Raw genomic sequence first — 19,240 nt, forward strand, 5'->3', positions numbered from 1 at the left:
CCTTCTTCTACTATATATCCCTACACAGATCTCCCTTCTTCCACTATATATCCCTACACAGCTCTCCCTTCTTCCACTGTATATCCCTATACAGCTCTCTCTTCTTCCACTGTATATCCCTACACAGCTCTCTCTTCTTCCACTATATATCCCTACACAGCTCTCCCTTCTTCCACTATATATCTCTACACAGCTCTCCCTTCTTCCACTATATATCCTTACACAGCTCTCTCTTCTTCCACTATATATCCCTACACAGCTCTCCCTTCTTCCACTATATATCCCTACACAGCTCTCCCTTCTTCCACTATATATCCCTACACTGCTCTCTCTTCTTCCACTATATATCCCTACACAGCTCTCCCTTCTTCCACTATATATCCTTACACAGCTCTCCCTTCTTCCACTATATATCCCTACACAGCTCTCCCTTCTTCCACTATATATCCTTACACAGCTCTCTCTTCTTCCACTTTATATCCCTACACAGCTCTCCCTTCTTCCACTATATATCCCTACACAGCTCTCCCTTCTTCCACTATATAACCCTACACAGCTCTCCCTTCTTCCACTATATATCCCTACACAGCTCTCCCTTCTTCCACTATGTATCCCTACATAGCTCTCCCTTCTTCCACTATGTATCCCTACATAGCTCTCCCTTCTTCCACTATGTATCCCTACATAGCTCTCCCTTCTTCCACTATATATCCCTACACAGCTCTCCCTTCTTCCACTATATATTACTACACAGCTCTCCCTTCTTCCACTATATATCCCTACACAGCTCTCCCTTCTTCCTCTATATATCCCTACACAGCTCTCTCTTCTTCCACTATATATCCCTACACAGCTCTCCCTTCTTCCACTATATATCCCTTCACAGCTCTCCCTTATTCCACTATATATCCCTACACAGCTCTCTCTTCTTCCTCTATATATCCCTACACAGCTCTCCCTTCTTCCACTATATATCACTACACAGCTCTCCCTTCTTCCACTATATATCCCTACACAGCTTTCCCTTCTTCCTCTATATATCCCTACACAGCTCTCTCTTCTTCCACTATATATCCCTACACAGCTCTCCCTTCTTCCACTATATATCCCTTCACAGCTCTCCCTTCTTCCACTATATATCCCTACACAGCTCTCTCTTCTTCCTCTATATATCCCTACACAGCTCTCCCTTCTTTCACTATATATCACTACACAGCTCTCCCTTCTTCCACTATATATCCCTACACAGCTCTCCCTTCTTCCACTATATATCCCTACACAGCTCTCTCTTCTTCCACTGTATATCCTTACACAGCTCTCTCTTCTTCCACTATATATCCCTACACAGCTCTCCCTTCTTCCTCTATATATCCCTACACAGCTCTCCCTTCTTCCTCTATATATCCCTACACAGCTCTCCCTTCTTCCACTATATATCACTACACAGCTCTCCCTTCTTCCACTATATATCCCTACACAGCTCTCTCTTCTTCCACTGTATATCCTTACACAGCTCTCCCTTCTTCCACTATATATCCCTACACAGCTCTCTCTTCTTCCACTGTATATCCTTACACAGCTCTCTCTTCTTCCACTATATATCCCTACACAGCTCTCCCTTCTTCCTCTATATATCCCTACACAGCTCTCTCTTCTTCCACTATATATCCCTACACAGCTCTCCCTTCTTCCACTATATATCCCTACACAGCTCTCTCTTCTTCCACTATATATCACTACACAGCTCTCCCTTCTTCCTCTATATATCCCTACACAGCTCTCCCTTCTTCCACTATATATCCCTACACAGCTCTCTCTTCTTCCAGTATATATCCCTACACAGCTCTCCCTTCTTCCACTATATATCCCTACACAGCTCTCCCTTATTCCACTATATATCCCTACACAGCTCTCTTTCCTTCCTCTATATATCCTTACACAGCTCTCTCTTCTTCCACTATATATCCCTACACAGCTCTCTCTTCTTCCACTATATATCCCTACACAGCTCTCCCTTCTTCCACTATATATCCCTACACAGCTCTCCCTTCTTCCTCTATATATCCCTACACAGCTCTCCCTTCTTCCACTATATATCCCTACACAGCTCTCTCTTCTTCCACTATATATCCCTACACAGCTCTCCCTTCTTCCACTATATATCCCTACACAGCTCTCCCTTCTTCCACTATATATCCCTACACAGCTCTCCCTTCTTCCTCTATATATCGCTACACAGCTCTCCCTTCTTCCACTATATATCCCTACACAGCTCTCCCTTCTTCCACTATATATCCCTACACAGTTCTCCCTTCTTCCACTATATATCCCTACACAGCTCTCCCTTCTTCCACTATATATCCCTACACAGCTCTCCCTTCTTCCTCTATATATCCCTACACAGCTCTCCCTTCTTCCACTATATATCCCTACACAGCTCTCCCTTCTTCCACTATATATCCCTACACAGCTCTCTTTCCTTCCTCTATATATCCTTACACAGCTCTCTCTTCTTCCACTATATATCCCTACACAGCTCTCTCTTCTTCCACTATATATCCCTACACAGCTCTCCCTTCTTCCACTATATATCCCTACACAGCTCTCCCTTCTTCCACTATATATCCCTACACAGTTCTCCCTTCTTCCACTATATATCCCTACACAGCTCTCCCTTCTTCCACTATATATCCCTACACAGCTCTCCCTTCTTCCACTATATATCCCTACACAGCTCTCCCTTCTTCCTCTATATATCCCTACACAGCTCTCCCTTTTTTTACTATATATCCCTACACAGCTCTCCCTTCTTCCACTATATATCCCTACACAGCTCTCTTTCCTTCCTCTATATATCCCTACACAGCTCTCTCTTCTTCCACTATATATCCCTACACAGCTCTCCCTTCTTCCTCTATATATCCCTACACAGCTCTCCCTTCTTCCACTATATATCCCTACACAGCTCTCCCTTCTTCCACTATATATCCCTACACAGCTCTCTTTCCTTCCTCTATATATCCCTACACAGCTCTCTCTTCTTCCACTATATATCCCTACACAGCTCTCCCTTCTTCCTCTATATATCCCTACACAGCTCTCCCTTCTTCCACTATATATCCCTACACAGCTCTCCCTTCTTCCACTATATATCCCTACACAGCTCTCTTTCCTTCCTCTATATATCCCTACACAGCTCTCTCTTCTTCCACTATATATCCCTCCCTTCTTATATATATATATATATATATATATATATATGTATTTGTAATCCCAGTTTTTAACATCTAATCCAGCAGCCAAAATAATTTGCTGCCCCAATTAACAATCCTGGTCCACAAATTAAAGAACTAAATTACTAAGTACGCAAATGAACTGGCGCCACACTGGTGGAACCCAAATGTTTAAGACTATGGAGGGGAAATCAATTCTGAGAGAAGTGACTCTCTTGTTGAAAAATTATTGTAAAAATGGAGTAATGAAAATTTAGAATAAATCGGTCAATTAAATTTTTTCTTTTACAACCTAATAAAAGGACGATGCCTTCCAAAGTTGGCATGTTTTTGCTCCCGTCTACAAAATGGCTGCCTCCACTGTGTATAGGTAACAGGGCCACTTTACATTTGCAAGATGCTGCTACATGACCTGATGACGTTTCAAAGGTTAGAAGGTCCACTTTGGTAGATATCTGTCTACAGGCAGTGCACTAGGAGGTCCCTGGGAAAAGTAGCCATCAGATCTTGAAATTGACCCCTCAATTGTCTGCAGTATAAAGCTATTTTGTTCCTGAAATAAAACAGCTGTCTGCCTGCTCCCTTTAATTTAACTAATATGCTTCTTTTCTTGTGTGAGGCCTGGGAAGAGTCTGAAATAAGAAATAACTTGTATTGCGCTTTCTCTGTAGGTCAGTTACTTATTTTTTCCGATAGGCCTAACAAAAGCACTTTTCATGTTCAAGCTAACGTAGATTTCACTGTTGCAATTTTTATGTGAATGATATCTCAATAGAGGACCTCTTTTACAGTATTTGTTAATGTTTTCTTTCTAATGAAACATCTAAAATGTATAGGCAACTATAAGTACCTCAGCTGTTGATGACCTACAACACCTCGAACAGTGTCTCCAAGTGGACTATTTTCTGCTTTAATGGTACTTCACGGTATCCATACATCAAGTTACCGTAGCTATTTTTTCTTGACAGATTAACTTTAAAGTAGTGCCAGACTGGAGCTTTGTGTAGCCAGCATTGTTTAATGTTTTCCTTGAAGAGTATACGCAGCAGTTGTGGAGTGTACACATCATGCATTGAGTTTTTGTGCCTGAGTCATTAAGGAAAGTAAGGCAAAACAAAAGGAGTAGATGTGATTCGGGACAAACCATGTTACAATGCAAGGGGTGAAAATTTGTTTATTATTTTGCACATAAGTTAAATACTGGCTGGCTGTTTTTTCATCTAGCGCACAAATACTTGATAGATTTATTTTTACACTGAAATTTAAAGCTGATCTAGGACATGCCCTATCCCAACTATAAATCTATTCCCACACTTTAAATTTACCTCCCCCTCCAATGCAACATGGTTTTGCCAAGGGGCAAAGTTACTACTATTTTATGCTTTGCTCTCCTTAATGACTCAGGCCCTTTGAGTTTTTGTAAAGTGTAGAAAGAGTTTGTAGAGCATATGGAGTGTATGTAGAACATTTGAGGCCTAATTCATCAGGACACGGATTCTGAGCGGAACGTGACTACTCCTGAATTTAACAAGACATGGATCTGAAGATACATGCGCTGATGAATGCGGGTATAGGTCTGCTCTGCTACACAGGACACTGCAGGATACATTCAATGCCTATGTAGAGTATATATTCTCAAAAGAAAAAAAAACAAAAAAAAACAACTTTTGAATTAATGTTACTTGTTAATAAAATAAAAATTAATGATGAAACAGATAAAGACCAAAACAGTTTTTTTATATATATATTTTTCCCATTGAATTCATGGACATTTGAAATAAATATAAAAACTTAAAAATGTTAGGATGTTTTTAATGTCCACTGGACATAAAATAATTTTTTACAGTTGCAAACACATGTTATAGCATGCATACGAGACTGTCATCACTAGTGATCAGGACTTAGACTAGCTCTGTAGCTGGAGCAAGAGATATGGCAGGAGAAAAGTGCCTTTGAGATGCCCAAAGCTTGATTCAGATGTGGCTGCCTGTGCAGGCGTTTTGCACGTCATTACTGTACGTTGACTATGAGCGAACGCCCCTTCCCCACCCCGTTCACTCCCAAATATTGGAGGTTGTAGCAAATGCAGTGAACATTGGCGCGTTTAGTTGCGTTTGGTTCTGGGTATGCGCAGAGTGATTGTGCGTGCAGTACACACTGATTCCGCAGATACGTGCCTTGATGAATCAGGACCATGGAGTGTTAGTGAGTGTAAGCAGTGTCTGTAGTATGTATGCAGCATTGGTTTGTGTGTTCTAAAGTGCATGCAGCATTTATGGCTGGGGAGCAGGAGGGTATCTTCACCCAGGCCGGTCTCATAGTGGGCTACCTTGGGCTGAGTCACTCGACCACCAGCATTTTTTTCCCTTTAAAATGTTTCTAATAAGCTGCTGGGTCGAGTCTTGGCCCCCGGGCTAAATTTTGCAGCCCTCCCCTGATTTACGGTCTATAAATGTTTTACAGTGTATGCAGCATTTACGGTCTATGAATGTTTTACAGTGTATGCAGCATTTACGGTCTATGAATGTTTTACAGTGTATGCAGCATTTACGGTCTATGAATGTTTTACAGTGTATGCAGCATTTACGGTCTATGAATGTTTTACAGTGTATGCAGCATTTACGGTCTATGAATGTTTTACAGTGTATGCAGCATTTACGGTCTATGAATGTTTTACAGTGTATGCAGCATTTACGGTCTATGAATGTTTTACAGTGTATGCAGCATTTACGGTCTATGAATGTTTTACAGTGTATGCAGCATTTACGGTCTATGAGTGTTTTACAGTGTATGCAGCATTTACGGTCTATGAGTGTTTTACAGTGTATGCAGCATTTACGGTCTATGAATGTTTTAGAGTGTATGCAGCATTTACGGTCTATGAATGTTTGAGTGTATGCAGCATTTATGGTCTATGAATGTTTTAGAGTATATGCAGCATTTACGGTCTATGAATGTCTTATAGTGTATGCAGCATTTTTGAGTCTGTCAATGCACTTGGTTGCACAAACAGTGGCGCACAAAGCATCAGTATGACACTACCCTTAAGGTGATGGTAGTATTTTAACAACAGCTGATGGGGGCACCGATGCCTGTCTCTCATTTATCAACATTTTATTTAAACATATCAATGTCACCTTTAACTCTTCTTGATTTTGTACAATGTTCACACATGACATTTATATAAACATACTCAATCAGGGCTAGCCAACCTGTGGCTTTTCCAGGTGAACTACAACTACCAGCACGCTCTGCCGGCCACTGGGCGTCGTAGTCCACGAGTAGCTGCAACCACAGATTTGCTTAACCCTGTTGTAAAGTAAAACTTGCAACGGAAATCAGTGTGCTGCCGTATTCTGTCTCTGTCCCTTATTAACCTGGTTTGTCCTCTCTGACTTACTCCCTCCCCTTCTTTCCTTATACTCCTGTCCTTTCTTCCCACCCCCTTAACACCCCTCCTCCACCAGGTCTGGTGATGTCAGCAATTACAGTTATCATCTTGGTGCTCTACTTTGTGATTCAAACCTTTGTGGTGGATGGCAAAGTGTGGCAAGCGGAGTGTACCCCTGTCTACGTGCAGTACTTTGTCAAATTCTTCATCATTGGAGTTACTGTCCTAGTGGTGGCTGTGCCAGAGGGCCTGCCCCTAGCCGTTACCATCTCTCTAGCCTATTCTGTCAAGGTAAGCAGTAGCAGCTTTGGAAACCTCAATTTTACAACCCCAAAATATCTTTCTATTAGCCCGTATTAGACAATAGGAAACCTCATGACCCAAAAATGTCTAAATTACAATAGAATGGCTGGAAATCTTGTTTCATTTAGACATCTGTTTTACGTTCAACCAGTGGAAGGGAAAGGACAAATTAGTTTCACGTTCCAAATGGTTTGCTCTCTCTGAGAAACATTATAAATCAGTTTGTTTTTTAGATAAGATCTAACTTGCCAAAATGAAGGGTCTTGATCCTAAAATAATCCTAATTTGCAAAATTACTAGGGATCTTTCCATTGGAAATCTTCATTTTTAATGAAGATGAACTAATTTGCACTTTGATTAGAAACGAAACATTTTAAATGTACACCATTTTATAGAAAGCATGGTGTTTGCCATATCTATGGATGTACCAGTATTATACTAAACAATTGGAGGCCCCAAATTTAAAATAATATTGTTGTTTCTTTACTGTATTGAGGGTATGCGCCTGAGACAAATTGGTTACAGATATCAGTTGTAATTCATGTATTTCTTTAGCAAAATTTAACAGCTCTTATACTTTTCAGTCCTCCTGTCAGTCTGTGTGGATGCATTAAGTAGGCCACACCCATTAGTGTTTCCTCACAAGAGTGGTTGTTCTACAGAGAACTGTCAGTGGACAGTAGTTAGGTACTGTTATATGTGTTGACATTTCCTGGGTCCAGAATATTCCAAGTTGAAATAGACTGGCTCAAGAAATGGAAATTTTCATGTTATAACCGATGCCTTTTCCTGCACAGTTCTCAAAGGTAAGCCGAACAAAACACAATCTGGGTTGAAATAGGAGCAAATTACATCTTATTTATAGCAAAGAAAGCATTATGTGGGAATGATTGGATCCTGTACCTGTATTTTTACTTATGTTAAATATTCAGTTTTCAGGTGATTTGTCAAGAACCATCTAATACATAGTTACCAATAGTTTCAGGTTGTAAAGTTTTGTCCATGGAATAATGTCCATTATTCCTCTAACTCTGTTTATTGAATGAAGTTCTCTCAATCTGTTCTTATTTCTGAACTTTATAAGTTTATACTTATTGAAAAGTTGAAATGAAAACGTTACATCATTGCCAATTTTAATAAACATTTTAGGACAGGGATTTTAGTACACAAAGATCTACCTAGATAGTACTGCTTATGACATGTTTCAGTGAATTGGCTCAGCAGCAAAATGTTCGTGACCTGGATCTATCCTGTGCTGAACCCATCCTTCACCTGCAGGTTGCTGATTTCTACCCAAATGTAACCTGTAGAGCGCAACCAACCTTAACCTGCAGAGTGCTGATCTGCAACCAACCTTAACCTGCAGAGTGCTAACCCGCAACCAACCTTAACCTGCAGAGTGCTGACCCGCAACCAACCTTAACCTGCAGAGTGCTGACCCGCAACCAACATTAACCTGCAGAGTGCTGATCTGCAACCAACTTTAACCTGCAGAGTGCTGACCCGCAACCAACCTTAACCTGCAGAGTGCTGATCCACAACCAACCTTAATCTGCAGAGTGCTGATCTGCAACCAACCTTAACCTGCAGAGTGCTGATCTGCAACCAACCTTAACCTGCAGAGTGCTGATCTGCAACCAACCTTAACCTGTAGAGTGCTGATCTGCAACCAACCTTAACCTGCAGAGTGCTGATCTGCAACCAACTTTAACCTGCAGAGTGCTGACCAGCAACCAACCTTAACCTGCAGAGTGCTTATACACAACCAACCTTAATCTGCAGAGTGCTGATATGCAACCAACCTTAACCTGCAGAGTGCATCTGCAGCAACTTTAACCTGTAGAGTGCTGCTCTGCAACCAACTTTAACCTGCATAGTGCTGACCTGCAACCAACCTTAACCTGCAGTGTTTTGACCTATACTCAACCTAAACTGCAAAATCTTAACCCAAACTTTAATCTGCAGATTTCAAAATAGCAAGTAATTTTGACTTGCAGAATGCTGACCAGCATTCATCCTTAATCTGCATAATGTTGACCTGCCCCAAACCTTAGCTGCAGAGTGCTAACCTGCACCTACACCAAAGTCCTAAAGTGTACATAATTACAATATGAAAAGTACTGTACCTTACCCAATGTTAGAATCCAGATCCCTGAGATATATCTAACCTAGCCCACATCCACACCAGACACCCAACCTGGTGTTCAAAGATCTGATCTGAATTGTTCACTAAAGTTTTGCCAGTTTCCCCTATCCCTACAGCTACAAAACTGAGGAATATGACTTGGCAATGATATGAATTTGCACCATCCTTACACTGTCCTGGGGCTGTTCTCTGGATAATTAAAGCTTGTTGCCTTGTCAACTGAATACATGTTTTAAGAGGAGTTTATATGTATGCTGTTTTCAACTGTGGTTCTGATCTGCTCTTCAGTTACCTATACAGGTGACTCAATATAAAATATATAATATTTTTTTCAACGTGAGCCCTTATATATGATTTTTTTTCAAAATCTCGACCTGAACTACTAAAAACCACTAGCACAATATATATTACTACTTCCAATAATGCCATCAATGTACATAATACAAGTTTCCAGTTTTTGGCCTATTCATAGCAACATAGTTGACGAGGTTGAAAAATGACACCAGTCTATCACATTCACATTTTGGATTTCCTGTGATCCCTCTCTCTTATATTTGAAATTAATTCAGATGAAGCAACCACCAATCTGTTTCAATTGGGAAAAATCCCTCCTTAACCCAATATTGCAGTCTTATTTCTCCCTGGATCCACTACTGTCCTTCATTTTAATTAACTGCCGTAAGCCTGGATACCTTTTTCTGCTAAAAATTTGTCTAACCCTTTCTTGACCATTATTATTATTATTATCCTTTATTTGTTAGGCGCCACAAGGTTTCCGCGGCGCCGTACACAGTACAAAACAGTCGACTATACAGGGTGAAACAGTACAAAACAATAAACAAAAATACCAATACTTCAGAAACTCCAGGCAGGCTGATGCAAAAAACGGAGCAGAAGAACAGGTAGGGAGACATGAGGGACCATATAACATATCAATTGAATCTGCCATCACAACCTTCCCTGGCAGTGAATTCCATATCTTGACTGCCCTTACTGTAAAGAACCCCTTCCTTTGCTGGTTGTGAAACTTCCTCTCCCCAATCCTTAGGGTGAGACCGCGTGTCCATAACCTTTATCAATTTTGTGGCCCTTCTCTGAACCCTTTCTTGTTCCAAAATGTCTTTTTTATAGAGTGGTGCCCGGAACTGTACTGCATATTCAAGATGAGTTCTTAACAACAATTTTTATAGTGGCAAAACTATACCGTCTTCCCTTGCATCTATGCCCTTTTTTTATGCATGCCAATACTTTATTGGCCCTTGCAGCTGCTGCTTGACATTGAGCACTATTGCTAAGTCTACTAAGCACTCCTAAATCTTTGCACATTATAGATTCCCTTAAAATTATCCCATTTAATTTATATATGGCGTGCTTGTTTTTGATCTCGAAATGCATAACTTTACATTTATCTATGTTAAACTTCATCTTCTATTTGGCCGTCCAATCCTCAGGTTTATTCAAGTCCCTCTGTAGAGAAACTACATCTTTCTCTCCTTTTATTACCTTACAAAGTTTAGTATCATCTGCATAAACCATCAGTGTGGCCCTTGAGGTACACCAATTAAAACTTTTGACCAATTAGAATATGTTCCATTTATCACAACTCTCTGTTCCCTTTTCTCCAACCAGTTTTCGACCCAAGTACAATTTTTTTTTTCTAGACCCAGTTCCTTTATTTTGTAAACCAACCTCTTGTGCCAAATCTACTGTACTACCATGGTCTAAGTTCACACTAACTTCCTCGTAAAACTAATTAGATTAGTTTGACATGACCTATCCCTCACAAATCCATACTGATTCCCACTAATAATCTTATTGCTCACCAAGCAATCCTGATTACTATCCCTTAATATACCTTCTAGTAGTTTCCCCACTATTGATGTCAGGCTTACCGGTCTATAATTTCCTGCTTGCGATCTCATTTCCTTTTTAAACAACGGCACCACATTTGCTATTCACCAATCCCTTGGTACTGAGCCTGGTGAAATTGAATGTATGAAAATTAAAAATAGTGGTCTAGCTGTTTCTCAGTTTAGCTCCCTAAGAACCCTTAGGTGTATGCCACCTGGACCTGGAGCTTTATTTATCTTAACTTTATTCAGTCGCCTTTGTCAGCCAAGTATTATTTAATAGTACGGTGGCATTTCCATTTTTATGTATTATTCCTACCATTTGTTCCTCTCTAGTAAATACTGAATAAAAAGAAAGTGTTTAATACCTCTGCTTTTTCCTTATTATCATTAATCAATCCACCCATCACACTTTTTAGGTGTCCTATATTGACTTTTTTAATCCTTTTGCCATTTATATACTTGAAGAACATTTTAGGGTTTGTCTTACTTTCTTTTGCAACTTGTTCTTCATTTTCATTTTCTATTTTAGCCAATCTAATTTCCTTTTTGCATGTTTTATTACATTCCTTGTAGATAGGGAAGGACTCCTCAGTTCTTTCAGATTTAAACAATTTAAATGCATGCTTCTTCCTTTGCATTTCTTCCCTTACCTTTTTATTTAGCCACATTGGTATAGACTTAATTTTTTTAAATTTGCTTCCCATAGGAATTAATTTATAAGTGTATGTTTCCAACAACATTTTAAAGACACCCCATTTTTCTTCTGTATTTTTTTCTTTCAAAAACTGTGTCCGAGACTATGTAGTTTATAGACTCTTTAGCCGATTAAAATTTGCCTTTCTAAAGTTTAAAGTCCTAGTTGATCCACTATACTATTGTTTCTGGAAACTAATTTCAAATGCGACCATATTATGATCGCTGTTTCCCAAGTGCTTCCTTACTTGTATATTTGATATTACGTCCATTATTTGTTATTACTAGGTCTAGTATATTCTGGTTTCTAGTTGGTTCCTCTACTATTTGGGACACTGGATATTTCCACCCACAATGCCTCTATATTATCACCAATACTCTAGTAAATAACTTCCTGCATACTTGGTTTTAACTCTGGCTTAATATAAAGACATACTCCTGCCCCACTTTTATTTACCCTATCTCTCCTGAAGCCCTCCAAGTCGACTGCCTAGTCTTGTGTATCATCCCACCATGTCTTAGTAATACCTATAGCATCATATTGCTCACTCATTGCTACTAGTTCTCACGCCCCCATTTTACCTGTCAGGCTTCTTGCATTTGAAGGCATACACTTAAGTCTATTGCATCCTTTCGGTATTCCTTTTTGCTTTGTTATTGGTTTTAACAAGGGCCTCTCCTTATCGGTGATGCTTCCCTTTCCCCCCTCTCCACCCCCTTGACTCTTGTTAAATTCCGTTTTACTAATCTCGGGTATATTTACTAAACGGCGGATTTGAAAAAGTGGAGATGTTGCCTATAGCAACCAATCATATTCTAGCTATCATTTATTTAGTGCATTCTACTAAATGAAAGCTAGAATCTGATTGGGTGCTATAGGCAACAGCTCCACTTCTTCAAACCCGCAGTTTAGTAAATCTATCCCTCAGTGTCTATCCCGGCAATACTTGCCCCTCCCCCCGATGCCTAATTTAAAATCTCCGACCTTCTAACCATCCTCTCCTCTAGCACAGCAGCCCCCTCCTCATTCAGGTGCAATCTGTCTCAACAATAAAGATGGCATCTGACTGAGAAATCAGCCCAGTGCTCTAAGAATCCAAACCCTTCCTTCCACATCTCTTAGTCACGCATTAACGTCTCTAATCTCCTGCTGCCTCCCTGGACTAGTGCGTGGAACTAGTAGTATTTCTGAAAATACTACTTTGGATGTCCTTGCCTAAAGTTTGCAACCCAGGTTCCTGAAATAATTCTTTAGGACACCCCATATTCCTCTCGGTCATTGGTGCCAACATGCACCATAAAACCGCTGGGTCATTCCCAGCCCCTCCCAACAATCTGTCCACCTGATCCGCAATATGTCGAACTGAGCACCCGGGAGACGACACACTGTTTGGCATGCACGGTCCCGGTAACAGATTGCCCTATCTACATTCTTAATAATTGAATCCCAACCACCACAATCTGCCTGGGTCCCTGAGTAAATTTGTTCCCATATATGCTGGAGAGACTGTTCCCCTGGTTGCCAGTGGAAGCAGTCTCACCCAACTCTACCAATTCTGAACTGCCTTCCACAGTATCTTCATCCAATCTGGTAAATCTGCTGGGATTGCTCAGTCCTCTGCTACACCTTGAAACTATTACCCAGCTGCCTACCTGTGCATCCTCCTCTGTCTCTGCTCCACTCAACTCAGCTAACGTCTCAACGGTGAGCTGTAAACTCTGCTCCAGGTTGGCAATCTCCCTCAGTATTGCAATGGTCTGCCTTAGACCAGTTACTTGGGCTTCCAAAGAGACCAATTGCTCACATTTCTCACAGAGGTATATACCTTGGAACAAGTGCTCCAAGTGTTCATACATATGACAAGAAATGCATTTAGTGAGATCTTCAATCCTGCTACCACTCATCTTATTATGACTAACTTAACTCCTTATAACCTACTGTGGACTCAAAACTACTAACCTTTCCTAGCCCCTTAAGGAGGTGATAGGTCCTTTAAAGTAGGAGAAAATATTACAACAGGCTCATCTGCATTAAACTGCTTTCCCTTTATACAGACATGGGCACTGTGGTTTTTAGGACAGTGACATTATTTAGGACATTATTTGGAGCACCACGTCTTAAATATATTCGTTTAATTTAAAATGACTCCTGTAATTTCCCACACTGCCTCTGGCACTTTTCTTCTCATGAAATTGCTTAGCGGTGCTCCTCACAGCAACTGTACAAGGAAGAGGCATCTCATATCTGTAGATGTAATGGCAGCTTATATTCAGGAATTCTTTCACTGCTGAATGTTTTTTCCCAGCACCTGGGGACTATTCAGGTTTTCCAGGTTAGCACTTTAATAAAGATTTAAGCAACATAGATATTCCGTTACCAATACTGTATGTTAGAAAAAAAAGAGACGTGTGCTTTCTCACACTGTAAGAGACATATGACCAGTATTGTGTTGTGGAAACATCACGTGGCAAGGGCTTGTTACCGCTTCATATGTCTGTTCCAGCTGTTCCATCCTTTCTTGTCCAGACCAGTGGCATTTTCAGATATTTAAAATAATGTGTTTTCCTTTTCAGAAAATGATGAAAGACAACAACCTTGTACGGCACCTGGATGCTTGTGAGACAATGGGCAACGCCACTGCCATCTGCTCTGATAAAACAGGGACTCTGACAACAAACCGGATGACAGTCGTACAGTCTTACATCGGAGATGTGCATTTTAAAGAGAGACCGGATCCCAGCAGCCTCAACTCCAAAGCCTTGGATCTGCTTGTCAATGCCATTGCCATTAATTGTGCCTACACCACCAATATACTAGTAAGCTATATAGTCAATTATGTGTATTTTGAGGTTCACTATCATGCACTAGACTCCAAGCCTAACCTTACTTCAAGCAGCTGAACAGACGTACACTATGTGGACAAAAGTATTTGGCCACACCTGTTAATTATTGAATTGAGGTGTTTCAATCAGACCCGTTGCCAGAGGTGTATAAAATCAAGCACCTAGCTATACAGTCTACATTTGCAAACACTTGTGATACAAAATGGGTCGTTCTGAAGAGCTCAGTGACTTCAGGTGTGGTACTGTGATATGGTGCCACCTCTGCAATAAGACAGTGAAATTTAATCCCTGCAGGATACTCCACAGTCAACTGTAAGTGATATTATTGGAAAGTGGAAGTGTTTAGGAACAACAGCTGCTGAGCCACAAAGCGGAAGACCACGTATAATCACAGAGCAGGGTCAACGACTGCTAAGGCGCATGGTGCGTAAAAGTCACCAACGCTGTACTGATTCCATAGCTGAAGAGTTCCAAACTTCCACTGGCATTAATGTAAGCACAAAAACTGTGCAGTGGGAGCTTAATGGAATGGGTTTCCATGGCCGAGCAGCTGCATACAAGCCTCACATCACTAAGGCCAATGCCAAGCATCGGATGGAGTGGTGTAAAGCACGCTGACACTGGACTGTGGAGCAGTGGAAACGTGTTCTGTGTAGTTACGAATCACGTCTCTCTTGTTTGGCAGCCAGATGGGCGAGTTAGGATTTGGCGGATGCCGGGAGTACGTTACCTGTCTAACTGCATTATGCCAACTGTGAAGTTTGATGGAGGGGGGATAATGGTACGGGGCTGTTTTTCAAGGTTTGAGCTAGGCCCCTTATCTCCAGTGTAGGGCAATCTTAATGCTTCAGCATACCAAGTTATTTTGGACAATGCTATGCTTATAACTTTGTGTCGACAGTTTGGGGAAGGCCCTTTTCTATTCCAACATGACTGTGCCCCAGTGCACAAATTAAGGACTACAAAGACGTGGTTTGATGAGTTTGGTGCGGAAGAACTTGACTGGCCCACACAGAGCCCTGACCTCAACCCCATCGAACACCTTTGGGATGAACTGGAGATTGCGAGCCAGACCTTCTCGTCCATCGGTTCCTGATCTCATAAATGCTCTACAGAATGAATGGGCTCAAATTCCCACAGAAACAATCCAACATCTGATGGAAAGCCTTCCAAGAAGAGTGGATGCTGTTATCGCTGAAAAAGGGGGACCAACTCCATATTAAAGTATATGTATTTGAATACAATGTCATTACAGTCCCTGTTGATGTAATGGTCAAGCGTCCAAATACTTTTGTCCATATAATGTAATTAGATCGAACTCAACAAAGATGGATCAGTTGTTCCTTTGGGAGTGAGTTAGTCTAAGGACATGTTCCAGAGATCTCTTTTTTTGCGTACATAATTGCTGTCGATCGTGCCATTTAATTCTCCTAGTCTGCTGACTATGAGATAACACCAGAAACTCATTATTGAAATATGAAGAAAACATACCGTAGGAACGCAGCTTACAATAAATGAAAAATGATTATGCGTCCAGAAAAAAACATTTACATACATATAGTTTGGTGTACATGATGTTATAAATACTCACTATGGGTCAAGATTATAGTTCAGATATTGTTAATTATTATGCATAATCTTTCAAATGAGCTACATACAGACATGAGCTACATGCAGAAATGAGCTACATGAAGAAATGAGCTTCATAGAGAAATGAGCTTCATAGAGAAATGAGCTACATACAGAAATGAGTTATATAGAGAAATGAGCAACATAAAGAAATTAGCTACTTAAAGAAATGAGCAACATACAGAAATGAGCTACATAGAGAAATGAGCTACATAGAGAAATGAGCTATATACAGAAATGAGTAACATAGAAAAATGAGCTACATACAGAAATGAGCTATATACAGAAATGAGTTACATAGAGAAATGAGCTACATACAGAAATGAGCTACATAGAGAAATGAGCTTCATAAAGAAATGAGCTACAATCAGAGATGAGTTACCGGTACATAGAGAAATGAGCTTCATAGAGAAATGAGCTACATACAGAAATGAGCTACATACAGAAATGAGCTACATACAGAAAGGAGCTACATACAGAAATGAGTTACATAGAGAAATGAGCTACATACAGAAATGAGCTACATACAGAAATGAGTTACATACAGAAATGAGTTACATGCAGAAATGAGCTACATACAGAAATTAGCTACATACAGAAATGAGTTACATAGAGAAATGAGCTACATACAGAAATGAGCTACATACAAAAATGAGCTACATACAGAAATAGGTTACATACAGAAATGAGCTACATACAGAAATGAGCTACATACAGAAATGAGCTATATACAGAAATGAGTAACATAGAAAAATGAGCTACATACAGAAATGAGCTATATACAGAAATGAGTTACATAGAGAAATGAGCTACATACAGAAATGAGCTACATAGAGAAATGAGCTTCATAAAGAAATGAGCTACAATCAGAGATGAGTTACCGGTACATAGAGAAATGAGCTTCATAGAGAAATGAGCTACATACAGAAATGAGCTACATACAGAAATGAGCTACATACAGAAAGGAGCTACATACAGAAATGAGTTACATAGAGAAATGAGCTACATACAGAAATGAGCTACATACAGAAATGAGTTACATACAGAAATGAGTTACATGCAGAAATGAGCTACATACAGAAATGAGCTACATACAGAAATGAGTTACATAGAGAAATGAGCTACATACAGAAATGAGCTACATACAAAAATGAGCTACATACAGAAATAGGTTACATACAGAAATGAGCTACATACAGAAATGAGCTACATACAGAAATGAGCTACATACAGAAATGAGCTACATACAGAAATGAGCTACATACAGAAATGAGTTACATACAGAAATGAGCTACATACAGAAATGAGCTACATACAGAAATGAGCTACACAGAGAAATGAGCTACATACAGAAATGAGCTACATACAGTATTTATCATTGATATAAATAATAATTCCAATTCTAGAACAAGATGTCCACATCAGGGGGAAGTAATTCCCAGTCGAGGATTGGCAGCCCTCAATGTGGTTGGGTCACCTGTTATTTTAATAAATATTTCCATTGCTATCCTTTAGATGTTCGGACTCTGATACTTAAGGTTTAGTAGCTTTGTTGTCATTATTGTTTATAATGATTCCATGTCTTCTTTCATTGTCAAGCCTCCAGATAAAGAAGGAGCGCTTCCCCAGCAGGTAGGCAATAAAACTGAGTGCGCCCTGCTTGGGTTTGTTCTGGAATTGCAACGGGACTACCAGCTGGTGCGAGACCAGACTCCTGAGGAGACGCTCTATAAAGTGTACACCTTCAACTCTGTCCGTAAGTCTATGAGCACCGTCGTGTGCCTGCCTAATGGAGGATTCAGACTGTACAGCAAGGGGGCTTCAGAGATCATGCTGAAAAAGTGAGTATTAAAACTGTATCAGAGATTAACAGATTTGTTTCAAAGTCCCTCTACATAAAATGTTGCTAATTATTTTATTGGAAATGAAATATTAATTAAAATCTTGTTATACAGGGCTAATCCTAACACGAGGTTTGAGAACTTTGGGCAACAGAATTATAAGGAATGCAGGAACGAGGTTCTCACTGTGTCCCGTTGCTCCCAGCATATCTTACCTCTCATCCCAGTGCCTTTATTCCAATAGCCATTCATAGATTACTTTGTATTGATTGTAGGGGCAGCACCATTGGGCAGTAGTTAGCATTGATGCCTCACAGTGCTGGGATCATGGGCTCGGATCCAACCAGGACCCTATGCGTGTGGAGTTTGTACGTTCTCCCCGTGTTCGCATGGGTTTCCTCCCACACTCCAAATACATACTTCTTCTTCTACTACTAATGCAATTAACCCTAATGTATGTGTCTGTGTGTAGATTGTAAGCTCCAGTGGGGCTGATGTGGATGATTAAATATTCTCTAATGCGCTGCGCAGTAAGCAGGAACTAATTTATTATTATTATTGTAGATTTATAAGGCGCCACAATGCTCCACAGGGCTGTTTAATGTTTTTAAGGTGGAGTCGTCAGGACTGGGAGAGAGTCTGGATGTGAGGAATAAAGCAGAGGGCGGAGTCAAGTGTGACACCGAGGCAGTGGGCTTGGGAGACTCAGGAAATTGTGGCGTTATTGACAGTGAGGGAGATTTGAGGGCAGATGGTGATTCTGGCAGGAGGGAAGACAATAAGTTCTGTTTTGGACACGTTGAGCTTTAGGTAGCGTTGGGACATCCATGTGGAGATAGCAGAAAGACAGTTGATTACACGAGATAGTACAGAAGGGGAGAGGTGAGGGGAAGAGATATAGATTTGGGTGTCATCAGCGTAGAAGTGGTGTTGGAGGCCAAATGACCGAATTAGTGCTCCAAGAGAAGAGGTGCACAATGAAAATGGTAATGGGCCAAGACCAGAGCCTTGTGGGACCCCAACAGATAGTGGGAGTGGAGGGGAGGATGTGCCAGAGGTAGAAACACAAAAGGAGCGGTTCGATAGGAAGGAAGTGAACCAGGAAAGAATTGTGTCACCAAGACCAAAGGAGTGAAGGGTGTGTTAGAGGAGAGGGTGATCAACAGTGTCCAAAGAACTATATGGAAAACTGTTAATAGTAGGAGGAATAGCTCTATTACTGATATAATAAACACTATGTTCTTTTTCCTGTGAACACTGGATAAGGAGTGTGGTGATGACAGTAGGAGTACAGCTTCTTTAGAGGT

At 40.5% G+C, this 19,240-nt stretch overlaps 1 protein-coding gene across 8 annotated transcripts in view; it reads left to right on the top strand.

Annotated features, from left to right (window-relative positions):
• Positions 1 to 19,240, top strand: part of ATP2B3 (ATPase plasma membrane Ca2+ transporting 3) — a 219,880-nt gene that overhangs the window by 157,394 nt on the left and 43,246 nt on the right. For all 8 annotated transcript variants that reach the window (XM_075184951.1, XM_075184955.1, XM_075184952.1 and 5 more), the window contains 3 exons: positions 6,701 to 6,915; positions 14,194 to 14,436; positions 17,692 to 17,933. In XM_075184951.1, coding sequence (XP_075041052.1) covers positions 6,701 to 6,915; positions 14,194 to 14,436; positions 17,692 to 17,933 — 700 coding nt within the window. The remainder of the gene's footprint in view (positions 1 to 6,700; positions 6,916 to 14,193; positions 14,437 to 17,691; positions 17,934 to 19,240) is intronic.

This window comes from Mixophyes fleayi, chromosome 9, assembly GCF_038048845.1.
Source record: "Mixophyes fleayi isolate aMixFle1 chromosome 9, aMixFle1.hap1, whole genome shotgun sequence".
Taxonomy (NCBI): Eukaryota; Metazoa; Chordata; class Amphibia; order Anura; family Limnodynastidae; genus Mixophyes; species Mixophyes fleayi.